The 23,084-nt window shown below is 42.8% G+C and overlaps 1 protein-coding gene across 7 annotated transcripts in view; it reads right to left on the bottom strand.

Moving 5' to 3' along the window:
- Window positions 1–16,417: 16,417 nt before the first annotated feature.
- Window positions 16,418–23,084, bottom strand: part of ARFIP1 (ARF interacting protein 1) — a 145,486-nt gene continuing 138,819 nt past the window's right edge. For all 7 annotated transcript variants that reach the window (XM_077279327.1, XM_077279325.1, XM_077279323.1 and 4 more), the window contains one exon: window positions 16,418–19,281. In XM_077279327.1, coding sequence (XP_077135442.1) covers window positions 19,126–19,281 — 156 coding nt within the window. In that variant the 3' untranslated portion in view covers window positions 16,418–19,125. The remainder of the gene's footprint in view (window positions 19,282–23,084) is intronic.

Raw genomic sequence — 23,084 nt, 5'->3', positions numbered from 1 at the left:
CCGTAAAGTGAAAGTGAAAGTACAGCACAGCGGTGACGTCACCGCTCTGCTGTTAGGGCCGGCGCTCAGTCAGTGCAGGAAGTGGACGCCGGGGGACGCAAATGTAAGTATGTAGTGTTTGTTTTTTTTACATTTTACGCTGGTAACCAGGGTAAACATCGGGTTACTAAGCGCGGCCCTGCGCTTAGCAACCCGATGTTTACCCTGGTTACCCGGGGGCCTCGGCATCGTTGGTCGCTGGAGAGCGGTCTGTGTGACAGCTCTCCAGCGATCAAACAGCGACGCTGCAGCGATCGGCATCGTTGTCGCTATCGCTGCAGCGTCGCTTAATGTGAAGGTACCTTTAGTCAGAAAACGAGCCATACCAGGGATATATATTAATGTCAGCACGAAAACCCTACGTAGTACGAAGGATTATGTTATCCCAATCTTGATATAGAAGGAAGGCTAGCACTTTTGGGACTTAAAACCTAAGTTTTAATGATTATATTTAAAAAGTCTTAACAAAGACAAATATTATAAGCTGCATAAAAAACACAAAAGCAGAGAACAGAAACACCCTGTGCGGGTGCTGCCATGTACGATTTGTAGCACACAAAACTTGGTACAAGTCTATAGAAAATATTTCTCCCTTTGCAATTGATACCCACATACATCCAATATACCCTTCACTCATGAACAAATATTATCTTTCATTAAATCAGTTAATTATGGTCCTCACAGTAATAATATTTATATGTCCCCTTCTGCTCATGAGATTTGGGTTTGTCACTTTGTTGTATGGATAAACCTGCCTAAAACCCGATTTGGTATTTAATCGTATGATAATCGCATATATCTGTTAGGCTGTGTAAATAAAACCGGTCATTACATACCTGTAATAGGGTTTTACGGAGTCCACAACAGCACCCACTGAGAGAGGGGATTCGCCCACCATCAGGACAGGAACCTACAGATTTAAAAGGGGGCGGTCCCCCTTGTCTCCTCAGTTGTGTTTCAGAGTACAAGAGGAACCGTCAGGTTAGCATAAAATCATGTTCTTAGTTATACTACAAAATACCGTCACCTCTATAGAGTGAAAACTTTTTTATAACAAACTTCCCATAGAGTGTAGGAAAAAACCCTAGTGAATAATTACGGGAAGGAAATGTGCAGGGGCTATCGTGGACTCCGTAAAATCCTATTACCGGTACATAATGACCGGTTTTCCTTTTGCCACAACAGCACCCACTGAGAGACTTTCAGAGACTATCATTTGGGAGGGACCACAGCACTAAGTACTGATCGCCCGAATTCTAGACTGAAGGAAGATGACAGATTAAGACAGCAGTGTCAATGAAAGGTGGAAGGTGATGGCCACGTTGCCGCCTTACAAATCAAGTCAATGGAGACATCCTCCTTTTCTGCCCATGAAGACGCCATGGCTCGTGCAGAGTGCGCCCTCACTTCCTCTGGTGGAGATTCTCCTTTGACCGAATACGCCAAGCAGATCGCCTCCTTTATCCACCGTGCGATGGTGTTCTTTGTGACACCGAACCACTTTCTTCGACACTGAAAGGAGCCAAACAGCGCCCTAATCTGTCTCCAAGTCTGAGTCCTTTCCAAATACTCTAACGCTGCTCTTTTTACACCTAGAGTATGGAATTTTTCCTCCTCTACCGTAGTGGGATTATCATAGAAGGACTGTAGATATATCTCCTGGCTCCTATGAAATTTAGAAGCATTTAGGCAAATAGGCTGGGTCAGGCTTTAAAACTATTTTGTCTTGATAGGCCCTTAGGAACGGAGCATCCACTGATAATGCCTTGATATCACTGATCTGCCTTGCGGAAGTTAATGCAACCAACAAGGCAGTTTTTAAGTTTTTTCAAAACTTTAGTTGAGGCCGAGTCTTAAGGTACCGTCACACTCAGCAACTTTGCAAAGAGAACGACAACAATCTGTGACGTTGCAGCGTCCTGGATAGCGATCTCGTTGTGTTTGACACGCAGCAGCGATCTGGATCCCGCTGTGCCATCGCTGGTCGGAGCTAGAAGTCCAGAACTTTATTTAGTCGCCAGGTCGGCGTGTATCGTCATGTTTGACATCAAAAGCAACGACACCAGCAACGAGCATAGGGGGCGTCGCAGCGTCTCCTTCTAGCCAGTCGGTACACTCCGGCTGTTTGACATGGAGCTAACAACCAGCGAGAACGAGAAGGGAGTCATCGTTACGTCACTGGATCGCTCCTGCATCGTTCTGGAGCTGCTGTCGTCTCTACAGCGACCTAAACAGCGACACTCCAGCGATCTAGTTTAGGTCGGCTCGTTGTCTATATCGCCGCAGCGTCGCTGAGTGTGACGGTACCTTAAGCCTTAAGGGTTCGAAGGGAGGACCTGTTAGTATATCTAGAACAAGGTTTAAATCCCAAGGAGGTAATCTAGGAATACGCACTAAATTACTGCGTTCACAGGCCTTTATGAATCTGGTGACCCATCTATCTCCTGCTACATTATAGTTATATAGTGCACCTAGTGAAGACACCTGTACCCTAAGGGTATTAACAGATAACCCAAATTCTCGGCCCTTCTGCAAAAATTCCAAAATTCCCAGAATGGGAACCTGATCTGACAGACATGCTGAGTGAAATAATGAATTTTTTTTCTAGGTTTTAAAATAAATTTCAGTGGTAACCTTTTTTTGACTCATTAGTAACGTAGATATGAGTCTCTGAAAACCCTTTATGCCTCAGCAGCTCCCTCTCAAATTCCATGCTGTCAAGTGGAGACCCTCCATCTGAGGATGATAGAATGGACCCAGAGAGAGAAGCCCCAGGCTCACTGGTAGCACCCAAGGGTCGGTCACCGACATCGCCTTTAGCCAGGAAAAGCAAAGCCCCCGGGGCCAGAAGGGGGCAATTAATATCACTCTCGATCTCTTCTCCCTGATTTTCCTGAGTACTATAGGAATCAGACACATCGGGGGAAATGCATAGGCCAGAGTATAATCCCTCCGGACCTGCAGAGAGTCTATTATATCTGGCTGGTCTGATGCTCGAAGACACGCGAACCTCCTGACCGGTCTGTTGTCTCTTGTAGCAAAAAGATCTATCTCTGGGAGGCCCCATAAGTGTACAATCTGCCTGAACACCCGTCTGTGTAGAGTCCATTCTCCCTGGCGTAAATAATGAAGACTTATATAGTCCGTCTGTACATTGTGTTCTCCTCTGATGTGCAGTGCTGACAGAGAGAGGTGATTTTCTGCTAATATTAGTATATCGCTTGCAATGGACATCAGTAGTGGCGATCTTGTTCCCCCTTGAAGGTTTAAAGGGAACCTGTCACCCCCAAAATCGAAGATGAGCTAAGCCCACCAGCATCAGGGGCTTATCTACAGCATTCTACAGCCACCACCAGTGCTCTTCTCTGGCTACAGTAGACACCTTCACAGCACACATCCTGCTGCTCTGTTCTGGCATAAGGCCCAGCCACACCCCCTATGCACGCCTCCCCGGTACCACCCAGAAGTTCTCTCCACTACTTCTGGGTAATGGGTGCAGGCACATACCACCACCGAGATCTGCATGCAGCACTGGCTGGCATCTTCTGGATGGACAGAGGGACTCCAGCTGTGCAGCGCCACCCAGGGCGGTCTCACCCGGACCCTGGGTTCACAGCATCCACACCACCGAGGAGGGGTCTGCATGCACAACACCCCTGACGCGGCTTCTGGTGCCCCAGGCTCTACCATTCTCTAGGGACACCACACAGTGGCTGCTTGGACCCGGGTAAGTGCTGCAGGCTCCTATCAGGACAGGAACCCAACTGAGACGAGGGGGACCGCCCCCTTTTAAATTTGTAGTTTCCTGTCCTGATGGTGGGAGGATCCCCTCTCTCGGCAGGTGCTGTCATGGTGAAAGGAAAATCATTGCTATTAATGTTACTGGGCGCTTCCTTTGGCTTTCTCACCAACCCATATGAATTTGGTTTCTATAGATAAGTTGTTGTTCCATGGTAATATATCGATGGTGGCATACGGCACACAGGAATTTACGGTACAACTGGAATATATGGAAGTGACGTCACAATAAGCCCGGCGTATATATTTAACGTTTGTGGAGTTCTTTGTGTATGAGATGCTTTTTGGTCCTGATTTACTGTGAGCGGTGGTGAGACCCTTTATTATTTGTGAGATGTACCATTGAGGAATGCATTGGAAACTCCCCTGATAAATCCCAATATAAAAGGAAACGCGTTGGGTTGAACACCCTATGGACCACATCTTCACACGTTTCTTTAGGCTATGTGCACATGCTGCGGATTTTGCTGCGGATCCGCAGCGGTTTCCCATGCGTTTACAGTACAATGTAAACCTATGGGAAACGCAATCCACAGTACACATGCTGCGGAAAAAAACGCGCGGAAACGCAGCGGTTTACATTCCGCAGCATGTCAATTCTTTGTGCGGAATCCGCAGCGGTTTTACACTTGCTCCATAATAGAAAACCGCAGGTGTAAAACCGCAGTGGAATCCGCACAAAAACCGCGGTAAATCCGCAGGAAAACCGCACAGTTTTTGCCCTGCGGATTTATCAAATCCGCTGCAGAAAAATCTGCAGAGGATCATTCTACGTGTGCACATGGCCTTAAAGTTCCACTCTATTGTTTACTGGCTGGAGTAATCACATTATTATCAGGTGAGACCTTTCTTATTTATTGTCTTACATAAAGCGATATATAATAAGTGGACAGAATAAGAGGGTAGTTATAACAAAGTGTACACCAAGAACCTTCCACAATGCATTCGCTTATAGACTTGTACCAAGTTTTGTGTTCTACAAATAGGACATGGCACCACCTCCAGCGGGCATTTTTGTTGTTTGTCTTTTTATGCTTCTTATAATATTGGTCTTCATTAACTTTTAATGAATATATTTTAAAAGTCTCAAGTTTATGTCCCAATACTGCTAACCTTCCATCAATTATCTTATATTGATTATTTCAATTATCCAGTCACCACAAACTCAACAATACAAGAAGATTGGAGCTAACAACTAATTGCATCAGACTGATAAAACAAAATGGAATGGGCATGGAGGATAACCAAACCATCCTGGTGACCCAGCAGCAGCAATGTGGACTATGAGAGATAATCCTTTCCCTTCCATATTTAGAGATCCTGAGTAAATATTATTAATAAATACACAGCTCTTTATATTTGTCCTAGTCTCTTGGCAGAACAGATGGTGTTGTCTCTCCTTAGTTTGTTTTCTTTGAGTGTATCTTTAGTTTTCTCACTGGAGGCTCTGGTCAGAATTGGATTGTCTCCTTTTAGGTGTGTTTAAGCAGCATAAAACATCATATAGGTAATAATTATTACCGTAGATTTCACTCATTACTACTATGTGATGTATTCTACATGCATAGTATTTTGATGATACATGTGGAAAATCCATATTCTCGTGATAGATGCCGAAGATTTGCAAAGCCGGCGAAATATTACACGCTATCAAACGAATATATGCACGTATTACATGTCCAGTAATTGTTAGTTAAAACTGATCCAGCAGTAGTCTATTGACATCTGTCTTGTTCGTTTTTTTTTACAAAAACTGATTTGACTTTGATCCGTTTTTTTATATTGAAGTCTATGGAAAACGGATCCGTTAAATAGCTAACCATTTTTCTTTCATTTGAAAAGGATCCGTTTTTTGCTTACTGAATCTGTTTCACATAGAAGAAAATGGATATTTAACAGATCAATTTTTTTCTATAGACTTCAATGATAATAAAAAAAAAAAAAGGATCAAACTGAAATCAGTTTCTTTTAAAAAACGAACAAAAAGGTTGAGTCTTCACAAGTTTTTTGACAACGGATTGTTGCTGGATCCGATCTAGCTGATGAATACTGCACATGTGAACATAGCCTAAAAGGTCTAGTGAATGGTTTCCAATGTCTGTGGGATGTAACCAAGGGCATTAGACAATGGTAAAAGGAGACGAGGGAGGATTTCGGGGGTTTTTTTTTTCCCCACTATCAGTGATTTATTTAGTGTCGCTACACAGGATTTCCTGAGAATTAGTCCGATATTCAATGGTGCTGTGGATCCCTGTGTTTGTTCTGTAAATATTTTACTGACCTGGCTGCAGTTGTTACAAAGGAGCGCACACAGATGTAGAGGACAATGGCCCTATTTTGTGTTCCATGATCGTCTCTAAACAGCCGTGAACTGCTATGGTAGTAATCGTCCAGGCAATAAGCAAAGTTGACACTGTGCATCATAAATGTTAAAGCAACACGCACAGGGTACCACCAGGGCCAGGCTGAGATGAAATCCTCCAGAATGAAAACAAGAGTGTTTTGCTTAGCAGAATGACGGCAGCAATGTCTCCATCATACCTACTGCATTTCACGGACGACCCTGGCCACTTAGAAGATAACTATGATTAGCATGGTTTGAAAAGATGTTGGAGAAGTAGACCAAAAGTATTTAGGAGATTGAAACCCTTGAAGATACAGTCATTTTTCTTTCTTCGCCTTCCAAGAGCTACAACTAACTTTTCTGTCATCAATGCCTTATGAAACTTTTTTTTTTTTTTTCAGATCAAGTTGTAGTTTTGAATGACACAATATATTTTACTTAATATACTGAAAAATGAGAAAAAAAATTACAAGTTGGGTAGAATAAAAAAAAACACCAGCAATTCCATTATTGTTATAACAACATTCATTTTGCAGTAACATTGACGTGATATCTTTGGTCTAAAATCCAGTATGATTATGGGAATACCAAACATACATACTGTAGGTTGTGTTTGTCTTAGTACTTTATAATTTAAAAAAAAAAAAAAAAAAATTGCCAAAAAATGGCTTCAGGTTTAAGAGTCATAACTTACCGTACTTTTCAGTTAATGGAGTTTCATAATGGTTTGCTTCTGATTTAGAGTGATTTTTTTTCCCACTTTTCCATAAAAATATTTGTTTTTAGATTTTATTAGTTTTGACAATTAGATCAATGGGCATTACTAAATACATTAATTTTGTTTATTTGACAGATTTTTGCCCTTTGCATTTAGGCAAAACGAGGGTAAATGAAAATGTAATTGTCATTATATAAAAGACCTGAGACCCCCACAGATCACTCAAAGCACTGCCCTGAAATGCACAGCTCCTGCACAGAGCATTGTAGTAAGCTTTTGGGTCTGTATACGTGATAGTAGATGTACGGATCCATAGACTACTGCTGGACCCATACACTGCTCAGTTGGCATAACGCATCCAATGCACCTGCAGCTCAGCAACACAAAGCACAGTCTGTAATATATACAAAGTTCTTAGAAAAGATTAAAGTAAAGTTTAAAGTGTGACTGTCACTTTATATCTTTTTTATAGCTATATATACAGTGGCTTGCAAAGCTTGGGCAACGCTGGTCATTACTATTATTGTGAACAGTTAAGCAAGTTGAAGATGAAATGATCTCTAAAAGGCCTAAAGTTAAAGATGACACTTTTTTTTTTTTGCCTAAAATGCAAAGGAAAAGTTATTTTTTACATTTAAAAAATTACAAAAAGGAAAATGGGCCTATGCAAAAGTTTGGGCACCCTTTGAAATGTGTGTACTCTGATAACTTTGACCAAGGTTTCAGACCTTAATTAGCCAGTTTGGGTTATGCCTTCTTCATTATCATTGTTAGAAAACGCTAAGTAATGTAAATTTCCCAGCTTTATAAAAACCCAGCCTCCTCGAACCTTGTGCCAGAAAAAGCAGCTACTGTATGTGTTCTTCTAAGCAGCTGCCTAGGTCTATGAAAATGGTGCAGGCCCACAAAGCAGGAGAAGGATGTAAGACCATGTCAAAGCGTTTTCAAGCTACCCATTCCTCAGTTTGAAAATGACAGTTAATCGGAACAGTGGAGGTAAAGATAAGGTCGGGAAGACCAAGGAAATTTTCAGCGAGAGCGGCTTGTATGATTGCTAGAGAAGCAAACCAGAACTCCAGCTTGACTGCAAAAGACATTCAGAAAAATTTAACAGACTCTGGAGTTGTGGAACATTGTTCAACTGTTCAGAGACACCTGCACAAATATGGCCTTCATGGAAAAGTCATAAGAAGAAAACCTCTCCTGCATCCCCACCATTAAATTCAGCATCAGAAATATGCAAAAGAATATCTAAACAAGCCTGATGCATTTTGGAAACAAGCCCTGTGGACCGATGAGATTAACCCCTTTCTGCCATCAGATGGAATAGTACGTCCAATGGCAGAACCCCCGCTTTGATGCAGGCTCCAGCGGTGCGCTCTCATCAAATCCAGGACATGTCAGATGTCCACCTGCATCTATTAACTAGTTAAATGCCACTGTCAAACTCAGACAGCATTTAACAAGTGCTCCGGACATCTGGTCACAGTAGGGACAGTGTTCTTTTCTTGATATGCTTCATTTTTCCATCTGAACATAGAGCTGATGTGCCTTGCCAAAAAGTTCCATTTTTGTCTCATCTGTCCATAGGACATTCTCCCAGAAGCTTTGTGGCTTGTCATCATGTAGTTTGGCAAATTCCAGGCGGGCATTTTTATGATTTTTTTTTTCAACAATGGTGTCCTCCTTGGTAGTCTCCCATGAAGTCCACTTTGGCTCATACAACAACGGATGGTGAGATCTGACACTGATGTTCCTTGAGCTTGAAATTCACTTTTAATCTGTTTAGAAGTTTTTCTGGGCTCTTTTGTTACCATTCGTATTATTCGTCTCTTTGATTTGTCAGCAATTTTTCTCCTGCGGCCATGTCCAGGGAGGTCGGCTACAGTCCCATGGATCTTACATTTCTGAATAATATGTGCAACTGTAGTCACAGGAACATCAAGCTGATTGGAGATGGTCTTCTAACTTTTCCCATTAACATGTTTGTCTATATTTTTCTGTAGTATTTCAGTCAATTACACAATTCCTAAGCTTCATAGGCATACTAGCATGGTTGACTTGGCAGCCATGACAACCCATTGGCACCCTGTGATAATGCCACCTGGGGGGCCCATTGGGTGTCACAAGCTACTAGTATACAGTGCTTATCTTTATATTAATAGTAAAACCCTTACGGTATATTGTCCCAATATTATGATAATCCAGTATTTGTATTTGAACAGAACTGCAGTCTAATACAGAATTCCATAGCCCCAGAAAAAAAACTCCTGACATGACTTTCTTTAGATTCTCTACCCTCACAGGTAAACGCTCTATATTTTTCTAGGACCATCCAATAAACCAGAATGATTGATATTACGGCACCTGTCAGGTCCCAAACAGTATTTTGCTAAAACGTTTTGGAATTTTAAAAACTCTAATGACTTTGTCTATATACTTTTCACCTAGTACACATCATTTTTTACATTCAGCAAACAGCATTGCCAGGAAGGTGCTTGACTTACGATAGAAAGACGCCATGCAAAGCATACACTGTGATTGAGTAAATAGACGCAGCTTGTCAGTGTAATGCCCGTGAGCAAAGTCATGAGGACGACAGCTGAACACGGTTCTTACAGCGCCAGCTATCAGTTACCCTTCCAGGTCTATAGTTATTGTGATAAAAAAATGCTTTGATGTAAACCAATGTGCCAATCATATACATACATGCATAGCAACGATTCCAAGGTGATAAAAGTCAGGAATAGGCATCAAGAGATAGTGTTTGCCGCTTTATGATCAGGTCACATTCTTCTTTTAAGAAACATAATATCTGCCAATGTCAAAATTCACCTTTGGGTACATTATGCCTTAGAAAAAAATAGCAATTTTTTATTTCAACGCATCCAAGGGGAGACCCAAAATGGCCCAGGAACCACACAAAACTCATGGGACCTTTTCATTCGGCATCTATCTACGCCACCAGGTGTCCAACGATTCACTGAGGAATTCACTGAATGCAGCACACTGGCACCATGGCTGTTATTGTTCATATGGGCAACATTGCAATAACTTTGGTATGCATACTTCTATGGAAGTAGAAATATTTTACATGACAGTTTTATGAGTCATTGATTTTTTATCACTTGGTCAAAAAACATTTTCCCAGACAACACTAAAAATTGTATTATACTATTTAGTGAACAATATGGTGTAAGCCATATGGAAAAAGCATTAAAAATGTATTTCCTACAGTGGTCTGTTTACCCAAAGGTTGGTCTTGGGAGGTGTCTCGATATAAGGGGCGGTGGCATGTGCCTCTATATCACCGGTTGACTTTTGAATGGTAACCACTGTCGCTATTTGGCCACGTTCACATGTTGAGTATTTGGTGAGTCAAACTTGGGTGGAAAAATCAGAGGAAAAGTATAATAGAAACACGTCAACACTTCTGTATTTATCACCCACTCCTGGTTTTGGCTTACAAATACTGATGTAACATACTGACCAAACGAAGAATGTGGCCTTACTGTTGTTCTTGAGAGGCAGTTAGGCTATGTGCCCACGATCCCATCCCATGTATGTTCGCTGTGTCCAAAGCGCTGCAGTCTATTGTATGCAGGTGAATCCGCATATGATCACTGAACCGTGGGGATTCACTGCGTCCAATACAGTCTATGGGTGAGATTTCTGTTGCAGAGACTCGCGTCTCTGCAAAATAAATGGACATGCTGCGGTCTGGAAAGACGCGCCGCATGTCCATCTCCGTGGGTGATCTGCCGGCATCTGTGGACGCATAGTGGACATGAAATCCCATCCACTATGCTGTAACAACTGGCTGCAGCACAAGTATGCATCGTCCAACCAGCAGCTTTTACTGATCATGGGCACATAAAAGGTCAATTTCCATCCTATTGGCTTTCAGCTAAACTATTTCAATTGACTATGTAATCAATTCCTTCTCAATGGTTTTTCTTAAGTCAAGTTACATGGTAATACTGTGTTTTTGCAGTGAATTTGTCCATAATCAATGTGACCACAATGTCTGAATGCAGCTTTTGTACATACCAAGTTGAATTTAAGGAAAGGTTGTATGAGAAACTACCACTCAAGTTGGGAGCAGCTTACTTAACGTAAATTTTCACACATATGGACATTTGCATATCTAAAGGAATGAAACCAGCTCCTCCAGACAACCGTCCCAATCACAACTAGTTTCACCTGTAGGTCAGACAGTATGCTGATCACACTCAGCTGCAATTCACAACCCTATTAAGGACCAGTTACACTTTTCTCTAAAGGTACCGTCACATTAAGCGACGCTGCAGCGATATCGACAACAATGCCGATCGCTGCAGCGTCGCTGTGTGGTCGCTGGAGAGCTGTCACACAGACAGCTCTCCAGCGACCAATGATGCCAAAGTCCCCGGGTAACCAGGGTAAACATCAAGTTACTAAGCGCAGGGCCGCGCTTAGTAACCCGATGTTTACCCTGGTTACCAGTGTAAATGTAAAAAAACCCAAACACTACATACTTACATTGCCGTGTCTGTCGCTTAGTAACCCGATATTTACCCTGGTTACCATTGTAAAACATTGCTGGCATCGTTGCTTTTGCTGTCAAACACGACGATACACGCCGATCTGACGACCAAATAAAGTTCTGGACTTTCAGCAACGACCAGCGATATCACAGCAGGATCCAGATCGCTGCTGCGTGTCAAACACAACGATATCGCTATCCAGGACGCTGCAACGTCACGGATCGTTGTCGTTCTCGTTGCAAAGACGTTTAGTGTGAAGGTACCTTAAGGCTTCTTTCACACTTGCGTTGTTTGGCCTCCGTCGCAATGCGTCAATTGCCCGCAGGATGCGTTTTTTCCCATAGACTTGTATTGCCGACGGATCGCGACGTATGGCGATACGTTGCGTCCATCGTGCACTGGATGCGTCGTGTTTTGGTGGACCGTCGTCACGAAAAAACGTTCAAGGGAACGTTTTTTCGTACGTCAGGTCCTGCATTTCCTACCGCGCATGCGCGTCTGGAACTCTGCCCCCTCCTCCCCGGGACTTTAGAATGGGCAGCGGATGCATTGAAAAACTGCATCCGCTGCCCACGTTGTGCCGAATTTTCACAATGGCGTTCGGTACGTTGCGCCGACGCTCTGTGACGGCCCTGTACCGACGGAAGTGTGAAAGTAGCCTAAGGAGCAGCCTATTAATTAGCAATTGCTGGGACAAAATGCTTCTATATTGTAAAATATGTTTGGATTAACGAGGGCAGTAGATTTTTGCATGAGTAGTTTTGTCTGTCTTTAAACTACAATATCCATTTGCAAAATGTAAATGTTAGGCTAAGTTCACACTAGCGTTGTGCGCCGCTGCGTCGGCGACGCAACGCACAACGCACGCAAAAACGCGGCAAAACGCACGCAAAAACGCTGCGTTTTGCGACGCATGCGTCGGTTTTTTGCCGAAAATCGGACGCAAGAAAAATGCAACTTGTTGCGTTTTCTTGGTCCGACGCTTGCGGCAAAAAAGACGCATGTGTGGCACAACGCAACAAAAAAAAACGCATGCGTCCCCCATGTTAAGTATAGGGGGCGCATGACGCATGCGTCACCGCTGCGTCGCCGACGCAAACCCGACGCACATTAGCTTAACGCTAATGTGAACGTAGCCTTACTGATTGTTATGGTCAAAAAACAAACTAAAAAAGCCTTTCCTTTGTGTTACTTTCTTCTATAACTTCATGCATTTTACTAAGGTCCAAGGCTGCTTTCACACATCAGTTTTTTGCCATCAGTCACAATCCGTCGAATTGAAAAAACGGATCCGTCGCAGATTGTGAAAAACTGATGCGACTAGCTGATCTGGCAAATTTGATCTTAAAAAACCCCCCCAAAAAACAGAATCCATGGCCAGATTCCGTCATTTGATGGATCGGGCCCCGCAGGCTTCCATTCTAGCAAATGACGGACGGCAACGGATCCGTCACTGTCAGTTTTTCAACAGACACAAAAAAGTTACTATGTCCGTTTTCTCCGGCCGCCGGAAAAACAATTTGACGGATCCGGCGAAAAACGGATGAAACATGAGGCCATCCATCGCTAATACAAGTCTATGAGAAAAAAACGGATCCGGCAGCAACTTTTGCTGGTTCCGTTTTTTTTCAAGATTCGCTTGATTGTGACTGATGGTAAAAAACTGATGTGTGAAAGGGGCCTAAGGGGTAAGGTTTCTCCTTGTGCAGAGTGACATACTGGCTCTGGAATGCCAAGGTAAAAATTTAATATGCAAATTGCCTCTTCAGAGAGGAAGAGGACTTGAACTCTATAGCGCCACCTGTTGGAAGCTGCAATCTTTCAAGTCACTGCTGCTTCTAAACTGTGGCGCTAAAGAGTTAAAGTCTTCTTCCTCGCTGAAGAGCCAATCTGCATATATGAATTTTACTACTGCTCCATAATTTGCATGTGATTGATATAATTATCAAACATACTGTAGTTATCAAGCCCATGTTAAACAGTCAAGTTGAAAATGTGTGCCGCCAATATTGACCAATTTCACATGTATTGTGTCAGATCTGTAGCTGTGCATCCATGCTGGTGTTCAGTCCTCTGTGCAATAAGTCAGCAGCAGGCAGGTTACGCACCGTCATCAGGGCATGTGATGTGTACCAAGCGACACAGAAGTTAGGTGTGGCTTCGATAAAGTATGCGGGAAAACTCTAGAAATATGGAAAGTCTTATTTGTAGCGACCTTTGGATGGTGATCTAATGGTTTCCTGAAGTGCGTACATTCCTAGAAGCAAGAATACCGGACTCTACGAGATTGAGCTCAATTTCGTAAACAAGCAAAAAGGAAGAGAAACACTTCAGAAAAATTCTGAGAAATTTTCCCAGATGGGAACCGTGATGACAATGTCTGTTAAGCGCTGCAGAATATGTGGATGCTATAGAAGCAAACAAAATGTAGCAAAATGGCACGTTTTCAGGAATTATACTCTGCAATTTATAACTTTTCTTAGCCTTACTCCTTTTAGTGGGCAGTTTAGTTTAGAAACTCATTTGAAGGTACTGTCTTGTAATTACAGGTGGGCTTAGACCAGGGGTGGGGAACCTCAGGCCCCAGGGCCATTTACGGCCCTCGATGACCTTTTATCAGGTCCCTGAGCAGATTCTCAGGGACCGCATTCTTGGGCAGGGAAGTGTATTTTGATTACAACCAGCTCATTAATTCCTTCTTGCTCTGTGAGCACACATGCAGTGTTCACTACTGAACACTGAAGGGCATGCAATGAAAGATTACGTCCTGACACCAGTGCCAGAGTCAGGATGCACTTCATGGGCGGAGTTTGTACGGCGCCCGAAGGATGGTATAAATATCCAAATGGCCCTTGGCAGAAAAAAAGATTCCCCACCCCTGGCTTAGACAATTTTATCTAAATGTAAGCTCTGAAATATTAAATATGTAATATATATCAAAGAGTCAATCCAAAACTGCAGGTTATTCTCTGTCTGCAGAGGACAAACTTGCAGATTGCTGGGGGTCAGTCTACTCGAACGCCAGAAACTGGGGCTTTGCAAAGCACATCCTGACTGGACTGCAGGTCCACGGTTGGCCTCAACTCCAATCATTGTCTATGGCAGAGGCATCAGATGGGGCATGGGATATGATGCAGAGATGTAAATGCTCTCATACACCTATTTGTGCCATAAAACAAAATCATCTTTTATAAAATTGTGGCATATTACTAAAACATGCCATCACGTTTGATTGGTGTAGTTCCCTTTGCGAATCCCAGACACCCGGTTAGGTAGGGAACTGCGACGAGTGAGAATAGCAAAACTAACAAAACCCAACATGTTAACTATGTGAAAATCAAAGGAGCAGCACAATTACGACATTGATAAAGTTCACACAGAGGCAAATTAAGGGTTGATAGTAATTATTACAAGGAGAGTATTCAGGAATAGAAAATGTATCAGACAATGAAGAAAACATACATAATGTAAATACTCACTAATAATAACCATTGGAACTATTTAACATATGATACACAAATCACACAATATATTTAATAGAGTAAATACTGTAAATAAAGTAAATTTGTGTAAGATATACTCAGAATACAACACAAAAGGAATGCAGATTCTCCAAGGGGAAAAAATCCATAGTAAAAAACAAAAATGAAGAAGAATGGATTAATCTAATGAGAAGGAGTGAATGGCCATATCTTCTCCAAGTATTGCAGCTAGCAATCTGGGCCTGCAACAAGCATTAATAGTGCACTTATAGTTTGCTCCATACTAAAAAGAGGAAAAAGAATCTTAAAAGTCCAGTTGAGAAACAACCTGGTCATATGTTGTGAAAGGCACATAACTGTGACTTAAGGCCATTAAGGTTTTATAGAAAACATCCCCGTAACCCTGACATATCCTCATCTTTATAAGACAGGCACATAAGTTGGTTCTTCAAAGTCCAAGAAAATGATGGAGCAGAAGAGCTGTTCTATGGTTAATGGAGCCCTAATGGGTTGTGTTGCCTTTCAGTAAATGATTGCGCCGGACTGCAAGTTGTTAAAAAGAAACCAACCCTGCTTTTCTCCCCTTCCCCGTGTCCACCAGTGAGTCTATACCGATGCTCCCAGTGTCTGGCACCGGATAGCGCTGCTGTCACATCGACAGCCAATCGGTACTCAGCACTTCTGAAAGGAACGTTCAGTCTATGTTGGCAGCTGCTGATCTTACTAACTGACGTGACATCAGTGCCGCAGGAAATGCCCGAAACCAGGAGCATGGACGTAGACTTACCAGTGGACCTGCAGAAGGCGAGTATAATAACCTGCAGCCGAAGGGATTCATTTACTAATAGAGAACAACCCCTCTGAGGGTTAACCCAATACCAATTATAATGTAGAGGTGGGTTTATTAGTGTTTCGCCAAGTACACTGTCTTCTCAGTAAAAGGGAACCTGTCACCCCCAAAAATCGAAGATGAGCTAAGCCCACCGGCATCAGGGCTTATGGCTTATCTACAGCATTCTGGAATGCTGCAGATAAGCCCCAGATGTATCCTGAAAGATGAGAAAAAGAGGTTAGATTATACTGCCCAGGGGCGGTCCCGCTGCGGTCCGGGTCCGATGGGTGTCGTGGTCCGGGGCCTCCCATCTTCTTACGATGACGTCCTCTTCTTGTCTTCACACTGTGGCTCCGGCGCAGGCATACTTTATCTGCCCTGTTGAGGGCAGAGCAAAGTACTGCAGTGCGCAGGCGCCGGGAAAGGTCAGAGAGGCCCGGCACCTGCGCACTGCAGTACTTTGCTCTGCCCTCAACAGAGCAGATAAAGTATGCCTGCGCCGGAGCCGCAGCGTGAAGACAAGAAGAGGACATCGTAAGAAGATGGGAGGCCCCAGACCGCGACTCCCATCGGATTGGACTGCCCCTGGGTGAGTATAATCTAACCTCTTTTGCTCATCCTTCAGGATACATCGGGGGCTTATCTACAGCATTACAGAATGCTGTAGATAAGCCCCTGATGCTGGTGGACTTAGCTCATCTTCGATTTTGGGGGTGACAGGTTCCCTTTATTAGCACTTTCTGTAGCAATCTTACACATTGTAACAACATTCTACGACAAATATTATGCGCTTTTCCCTTGAGTAACTATACATAGGTTGACTTTCATTTCATAACATATTGATATTTGAATTTTCTGTTTTCTAAATGTTAATCTAGTCTTGCCCGGGATATTAGGCCATGCGCCACCCTCAGGAAACATCACAAGTCACCATTTAGAAACACCTGTGGCTCTGATCTTTAGGTCATGGCTCAGAGAGGCGGCAGTACTAAGGTGGAAGCACTAGTCAACCAAGACTACTGCTGGGGGACAGAGGAGAGAGGGGCTGTGAGGCGCATATTGAGCCCTTGGAAAACTAGAAGCAGGAATTACGTATGTGGATCCCTTGGTTAAATCTTACCTCAATAAATAGCCGCAGCCCCATTAACATTAAATGAATAGTAAGGGAAGTTGTGATGACTATGTCCCAATGATTTTCCAGGGCTGTACCATGATGAGGCAACTATGAAAATTTGGAATGCTCAGCATCACACAAGCATATACCTTCATGTGATGAACAAGGTAAGGTGCTAAGGGGATTCCCATGATGAAAAATTGCCCTTTTTCCTAGAATCTGCATCACTCTCATTCATGGGCTGTGTCTTGTAATTGTGTGTTCTCTCTGTTCAAGTTAATGGGGCTAAGCTGCAATACCAGACAGCCCACGTACACCCCCTTAAAATGCTCAAGCAGTGTGTACACAGAAGAATCATTAACTTATTAAATAATATAAAAAAATATCTGTCTCTGGCAGTAACATTAAGGGTTTGTATGAGATTTAAAGAAACAAAAACCCACCGGGGAATGCAGCATGATCCATTTATGGAAAGCTACAACACCATACACCATCTATAACAGTTGCACTGTTTATAGGAGAAGAAAAAAAAATCTACGCCTTTAAAAGCGCCAAATCAGCCCTGACATTATAGGAGACAGCCAATGTCATAACTGCAAGATACCTCTTCACCATATTGGCGATAGGAGAAATGGTGGTCTAGACCACGTCTCGCAGACTGCACGGACACATGTGAGAGTCGGCACACCCTAGAGGATGGAGTGGGCAGCACATGCAGGTGACGGCACTTTCTAGCTCCCAGATCTGCAGTGTCCAGCAACAGAAGCAGCATTTGATTTTAGATTTAGATTTTTAACACACTGCAATTATTGTATTTTTTAAGTAGGTCATGACTGCCCAGTTTAAAGTGAATGAATCTATAACCAGGTTTTTGCTATCTAATTTGAAAGTAGCATAATGTAGGGGCGGAGATCCCAATTCCACATACTGTGGAATATGTAGTCCTCCATATTCATGAGCTCTGTATAACCCCGCCTCACCACTGACTGGCAGCTTTCTGCCTATGCACAGTGTACACAGAAAAACTGTCAGTGGGGTTATACAAAGCTCAGCATTCAGAGCACTGCTAAATCTGCAGAAGAGAAAAGTATTCTTTTATCAAAACTGCAGCAAGCAGCCCAGTAAGTGATACCTCCCTGGAATCAGGTTCTCTGTCCCTATATCAGGCTGCTCTCAGGTAGGGTAGCAAAAACCTGCTGACAGATTCCCTTAAAGCAGGACACATAACTCAATATTTTTTAATGTATCGGTCATTAAAGACCTATAACAGAAATACAATATGGAAAGAGTGCACACAATCCTTTCCTCACAGAAAGGGAATGAATACACGATCTTCTGCACAGCCGGTAACATAGCAAGGAGGGAAAGAGAAGGTCGATCTCTCAGCTACAGAAGGCGTCAGACATGCGTAGTTGATTATCCTTCCCGGCACAATACATCCCATGCAGATTTGGAGATGAATGTAATCTGTTGGTCAAGTGGTTTTCATTTATGTCATTCTATATAAATACTATTAAGAGAATAATCTAAGCACCCTGATCGGTTATGCTCTATACAGACATTACATAGGTTAGAAAGGTTCACTTTGTAGTATCGCAGTAATTCACTTTAAAAATAACTTTCACTTTAAAGAGACTTCTCAAAATGATTAATAGATGTAAATATAAAAATCAGTGGAGATCAATACACATAATGAAGAGCACTCCGTAGAAGTGATAGTCACCCCCCAGTCAGGCACTACCTGTGCGTCCTCTCTCGTCAATGCTCAGATTGCATAGACCTTCCTCTCATGGCTCTTGGTGGCAGATACAAGTCTCACTTGGTTAAAATAATGAGACTTGTGTATAAATTTACATTATCTTCATACAATAATTTTTCATAAACCATGATTTTTTTTTCCCTTAGGAGACAAAAGGTTTAACTTCGAATTGCAAAAAAATCCCATTAGAAAATGTATGCTGCAGTCCCATGTAAATGTTGATATTTAGCATTTCGGTGGGAATGCACATGCAGAAAAAAAAATATGTATCTAGCAGTGCAAAAATACATTTCTATATTACCCTAGTAGAAGAGCCTTCCGTCCCTGTACAGAAAGATACACAAGTTATAGAACAGACATTTCCATACAGTCTTGTTTCACCATTAACAATCTGACAAAGTATTTAAAAAGGACATTGGTCTGTGTATAGAAATCAGTAAGAGAATTGCCTAATCCCATCCCCTTCTCATCAAATTAAATGCATTGGTCCTGATCGGAGATTGCCTTTTTAAATTACTGCTCCTCGAGCCAGGATGGGGCGTCCACTCCTGGGGTTTTCAATTTAACGTGGAATTGCTTCAAAGTTTGTTCAAGCTGCTTCTGGTTTCCGGCAAAGTAGGCAGCAATTGCATTGTGGAACAAGACAAGCTGGTTGTGAAGAACTTTAACCTAGACAAAACGGAGAAAAATTAATGAATTGGTACAATGATGAAAATCACTCCTGTCATTTGAAAAAAATTAATAAAAAGATAACCCGATCTGACAGAAATGATGCAACAAACTACTACAGAAATTCATAGAATTTCTATACTGTTAATAGTAAAAACTGTTTCAACAGTAAGATTTTTTTCTATTTTTCAGATTATGGAGAAAATTACCTTATATACTTGTGTATAAGCCGACCTGACTAAGTCGAGGCAACTAATTTTGCTTTGAAAAACTGGGAAAGCTTATTGAATAAAGTATAAACCAGGTATGAATTGTCCCCTTATCCCCATCCTTGTCTGCATGGCTCCTTATCCCCATCCTTGTCTGCATGGCTCCTTATCCCCATCCTTGTCTGCATGGCTCCTTATCCCCATCCTTGTCTGCATGGCTCCTTATCCCCATCCTTGTCTGCATGGCTCCTTATCCCCATCCTTGTCTGCATGGCTCCTTATCCCCATCCTTGTCTGCATGGCTCCTTATCCCCATCCTTGTCTGCATGGCTCCTTATCCCCATCCTTGTATGCATGGTTTCTCACCCTATGCTTCCATGTGTGGCCCGTGGCCCCCCATGATAAAAGCATTAAAAAAAACACAAAAACACATCCTCATAAAACTCATACAGTCACGTCATTGAAAAGCGAAGAGGCACACCTGATGTGGTCGTGTTCTCGCCTTCAGCCCTTTTGGGTGAAAGTGCTCAATCTGATTCAGGAAGTGATGGAGTAAATATTGTGCGTACTCCGCTGACTTGCCTCCTGGGATGTGTGGACGATAATATTGCTATGGATGAATGTGGGAAACTGGCTATGGCAAGATTACTGTATGCTGCTAGGAAGCTTATTGCGATGCATTGGTTAGATGACAAACCACCAGTCAAAAAAGAATTTGTGAACAAAAACTTTATTGTCTTCATGGAAAAGAATATTTACATTAAGAGAGGTCAACATACAAAATTCGAAAATGTGTTGGGCGGATGGATGGATTATCCAGGTGTGGCGTCTGCTGAGTTATTGCAGAGTAGACTGGGAGTCGGTTAATTGCTTCTGTAGGAACCTTGTACAGTTGAGCTTCTGTAAAGCTGTGTATAACTGTGGGAGGTAGGGAGGGAGAGGTTCTCGGGTACGGGTGTTAGTTCTTGTTAAAGGAAAATGTATTAACTTGCATTTAATTTTTTGTACCCATCTGGTGTTTGTGTCAGACTATGTTACATTCTGATTATATGCTATAATAAAAATTACTTGATTAGAAAAGCGAAGAGGCAAAAACAAACAAAAACCAAAATTTGGCTGTTCATTAAGGACTGTTTAGGTCTGGTTATTAAGGGGTTCAAGATGTGTTACGATAACAAAAACAAGGTCATGAATAGATTGTTCCTAGATACATGACTTGCATCTGGGGCGTATTGGAGGTCCCTCAATTAATTACATTTCTTCTGATGCCAAAAAAATAATAGTGGTTCCTTTACATGCTATATACTCTGAGAGCCTTTTTTCAACTTAGTCCATTGCTGAGCATGGTTCATTTAGCAGACCCCATATCTCCATACCTTTTACTTGCCATATACAGAGCCGCATCATGCACTACCTAAACTTTGCCGCTCCCCTTGACTGTACCCCCTTCAACCGGCTATACTTTATATAGCCCATTGACTCCATACACATCGCTGTACCACCAGGAACCTGCTGAGAGCTCTGCTAATCACCTCCAGGATTTCTAAAGTATCTTCAATGCAGGAGACTTCCAACACACAACTGTGAATGAAAGCCATTTCTTCTAGATCATACCAGCATGAGTGTATATGTTATTTATCATGTGGCAACAACCAGCCTAGTGTTAGGTAGCAATGAAAAAGTAGGACATAAAGACAGCAAACTAAATAAATTCACATCCGTTCACAAGTGGATGAAAAGAAACCTTTACTTGAGGAACAAGGGGCCCTCTTAGCGTACAGTAGGATTAAAAGCTTCTTCTACGCAGAATAAATTGCAGTTCTTTGTCTCATTACAGATCTTGCTCAGGGCTCTAAATATAATTTGTAATAAGTTTATATAATCAGCATTTAGCAAATAGTGAAGACAAACAACACTTTCCCAGAATTTAATTAGACTGCTCAAGGCAACCATATTTAACTGCTAAGCTGCTCAGAAAGTTCACTGCGGCCCCAAACAGCAAAGTCCCTCTAAAGTAATAGCCATCAAGCAGCAGAAGAATGCTTTGTTCTGTCCCAATATGTGCCCAGTCCTTTGTGAGACCCCAGCAGCATGATGTCACCCCCTCACCACCAGCTATTTAAAAGGTTTCTTCGTTGATAAGCTGGCAATGAGAGGAAAGAATGAAAACATTTCGTCCTGAAGAAAACAAACCCAGATAAAATTCTTTACCGTACATTATTTATAAAACTGCTACATATCTTACATGAGTATATACCAAATACATTACAAAGAATGAAAGCTGCAGGAAAAGTGTTATGGATACAGTCACATGGCTCAGGGCTAGAAATCAACAGGAAAGAAACCATACTGACTGCTGCCCTACGAGACCAATAGCAGAATATAGGCGGACATTCATGAAGGCACTCTCTATTACCCATGAGGATACTGTAAAGCAGGGACGGTCTGCGGATGGGCCGAGTGTAAGCGTTCTTAGGGTACCGTCACACAGTGCAATTTTGATCGCTACGACGGTACGATTCGTGACGTTCTAGTGATATCGTTACGATATCGCAGTGTCTGACACGCAGCAGCGATCAGGGACCCTGCTGAGAATCGTACGTCGTAGCAGGTCGTTTGAAACTTTCTTTCGTCGCTGGATCTCCCGCTGTCATCGCTGGATCGTTGTGTGTGACAGCGATCCAGCGATGCGTTCGCTGGTAACCAGGGTAAACATCGGGTTACTAAGCGCAGGGCCGCGCTTAGTAACCCGATGTTTACCGTGGTTACCAGCGTAAAAGTAAAAAAAAACAAACCGTACATGCTCACCATCTGATGTCTGTCAGGTCCCTTGCAGTCTGCTTCCCGCTCTGACTGTGAGCGCCGGCCGGAAAGTGAGAGCAGATCACAGCGGTGACGTCACCGCTGCGCTCTGCTCTCACTGTACGGCTGCACTCAGTCAGAGAGGGAAGCAGACTGCAAGGGACCTGACAGACATCAGATGGTGAGTATGTACGTTTTTTTTTTTTTACTTTTACGCTGGTAACCACGGTAAACATCGGGTTACTAAGCGCGGCCCTGCGCTTAGTAACCCGATGTTTACCCTGGTTACCAGCGAACCTCGGCATCGCTCCAGCGCCGTGATTGCAAAGTGTGACCGCAGTCTACGACGCTGGAGCGATACTCATACGACGCTGCGACGTCACGGATCGTGCCGTCGTAGCGACGAAAATTGCACGGTGTGACAGTACCCTTACAGAAAGAACTAAATATGCAAATTGTCTCTTCAGAGAGGAAGAGGACTAGGCCATGTGCACACATTGCGGATGGTGGTGCGGATTTTTTCGGAACGATTTTGGTAAATCCGCAGGTAAACCTCACTGCGGATTTTGTGCGGATTCCACCTGAGGTTTTACACCTGTGGATTCCTATTATGGAGCAGTTGTAAACCGCTGCGGAATCCACACAAAAAATTGACATGCTGCAGAATAAACAACGCTACGTTTCCGCGCTTTTTTTCCGCAGCATGTGCACTGCAGATTTTATTAAATGCTGCTGTCAAACGCTGACAGCGGCATTTAACATGAACTTCCGGCAATCGCGTCAGAAATCTGC

This window comes from Ranitomeya variabilis, chromosome 1, assembly GCF_051348905.1.
Source record: "Ranitomeya variabilis isolate aRanVar5 chromosome 1, aRanVar5.hap1, whole genome shotgun sequence".
Taxonomy (NCBI): Eukaryota; Metazoa; Chordata; class Amphibia; order Anura; family Dendrobatidae; genus Ranitomeya; species Ranitomeya variabilis.
The sequence above is the reverse complement of the archived record's forward strand: the minus strand, read 5'-3'. Positions and strand labels throughout refer to the sequence as shown.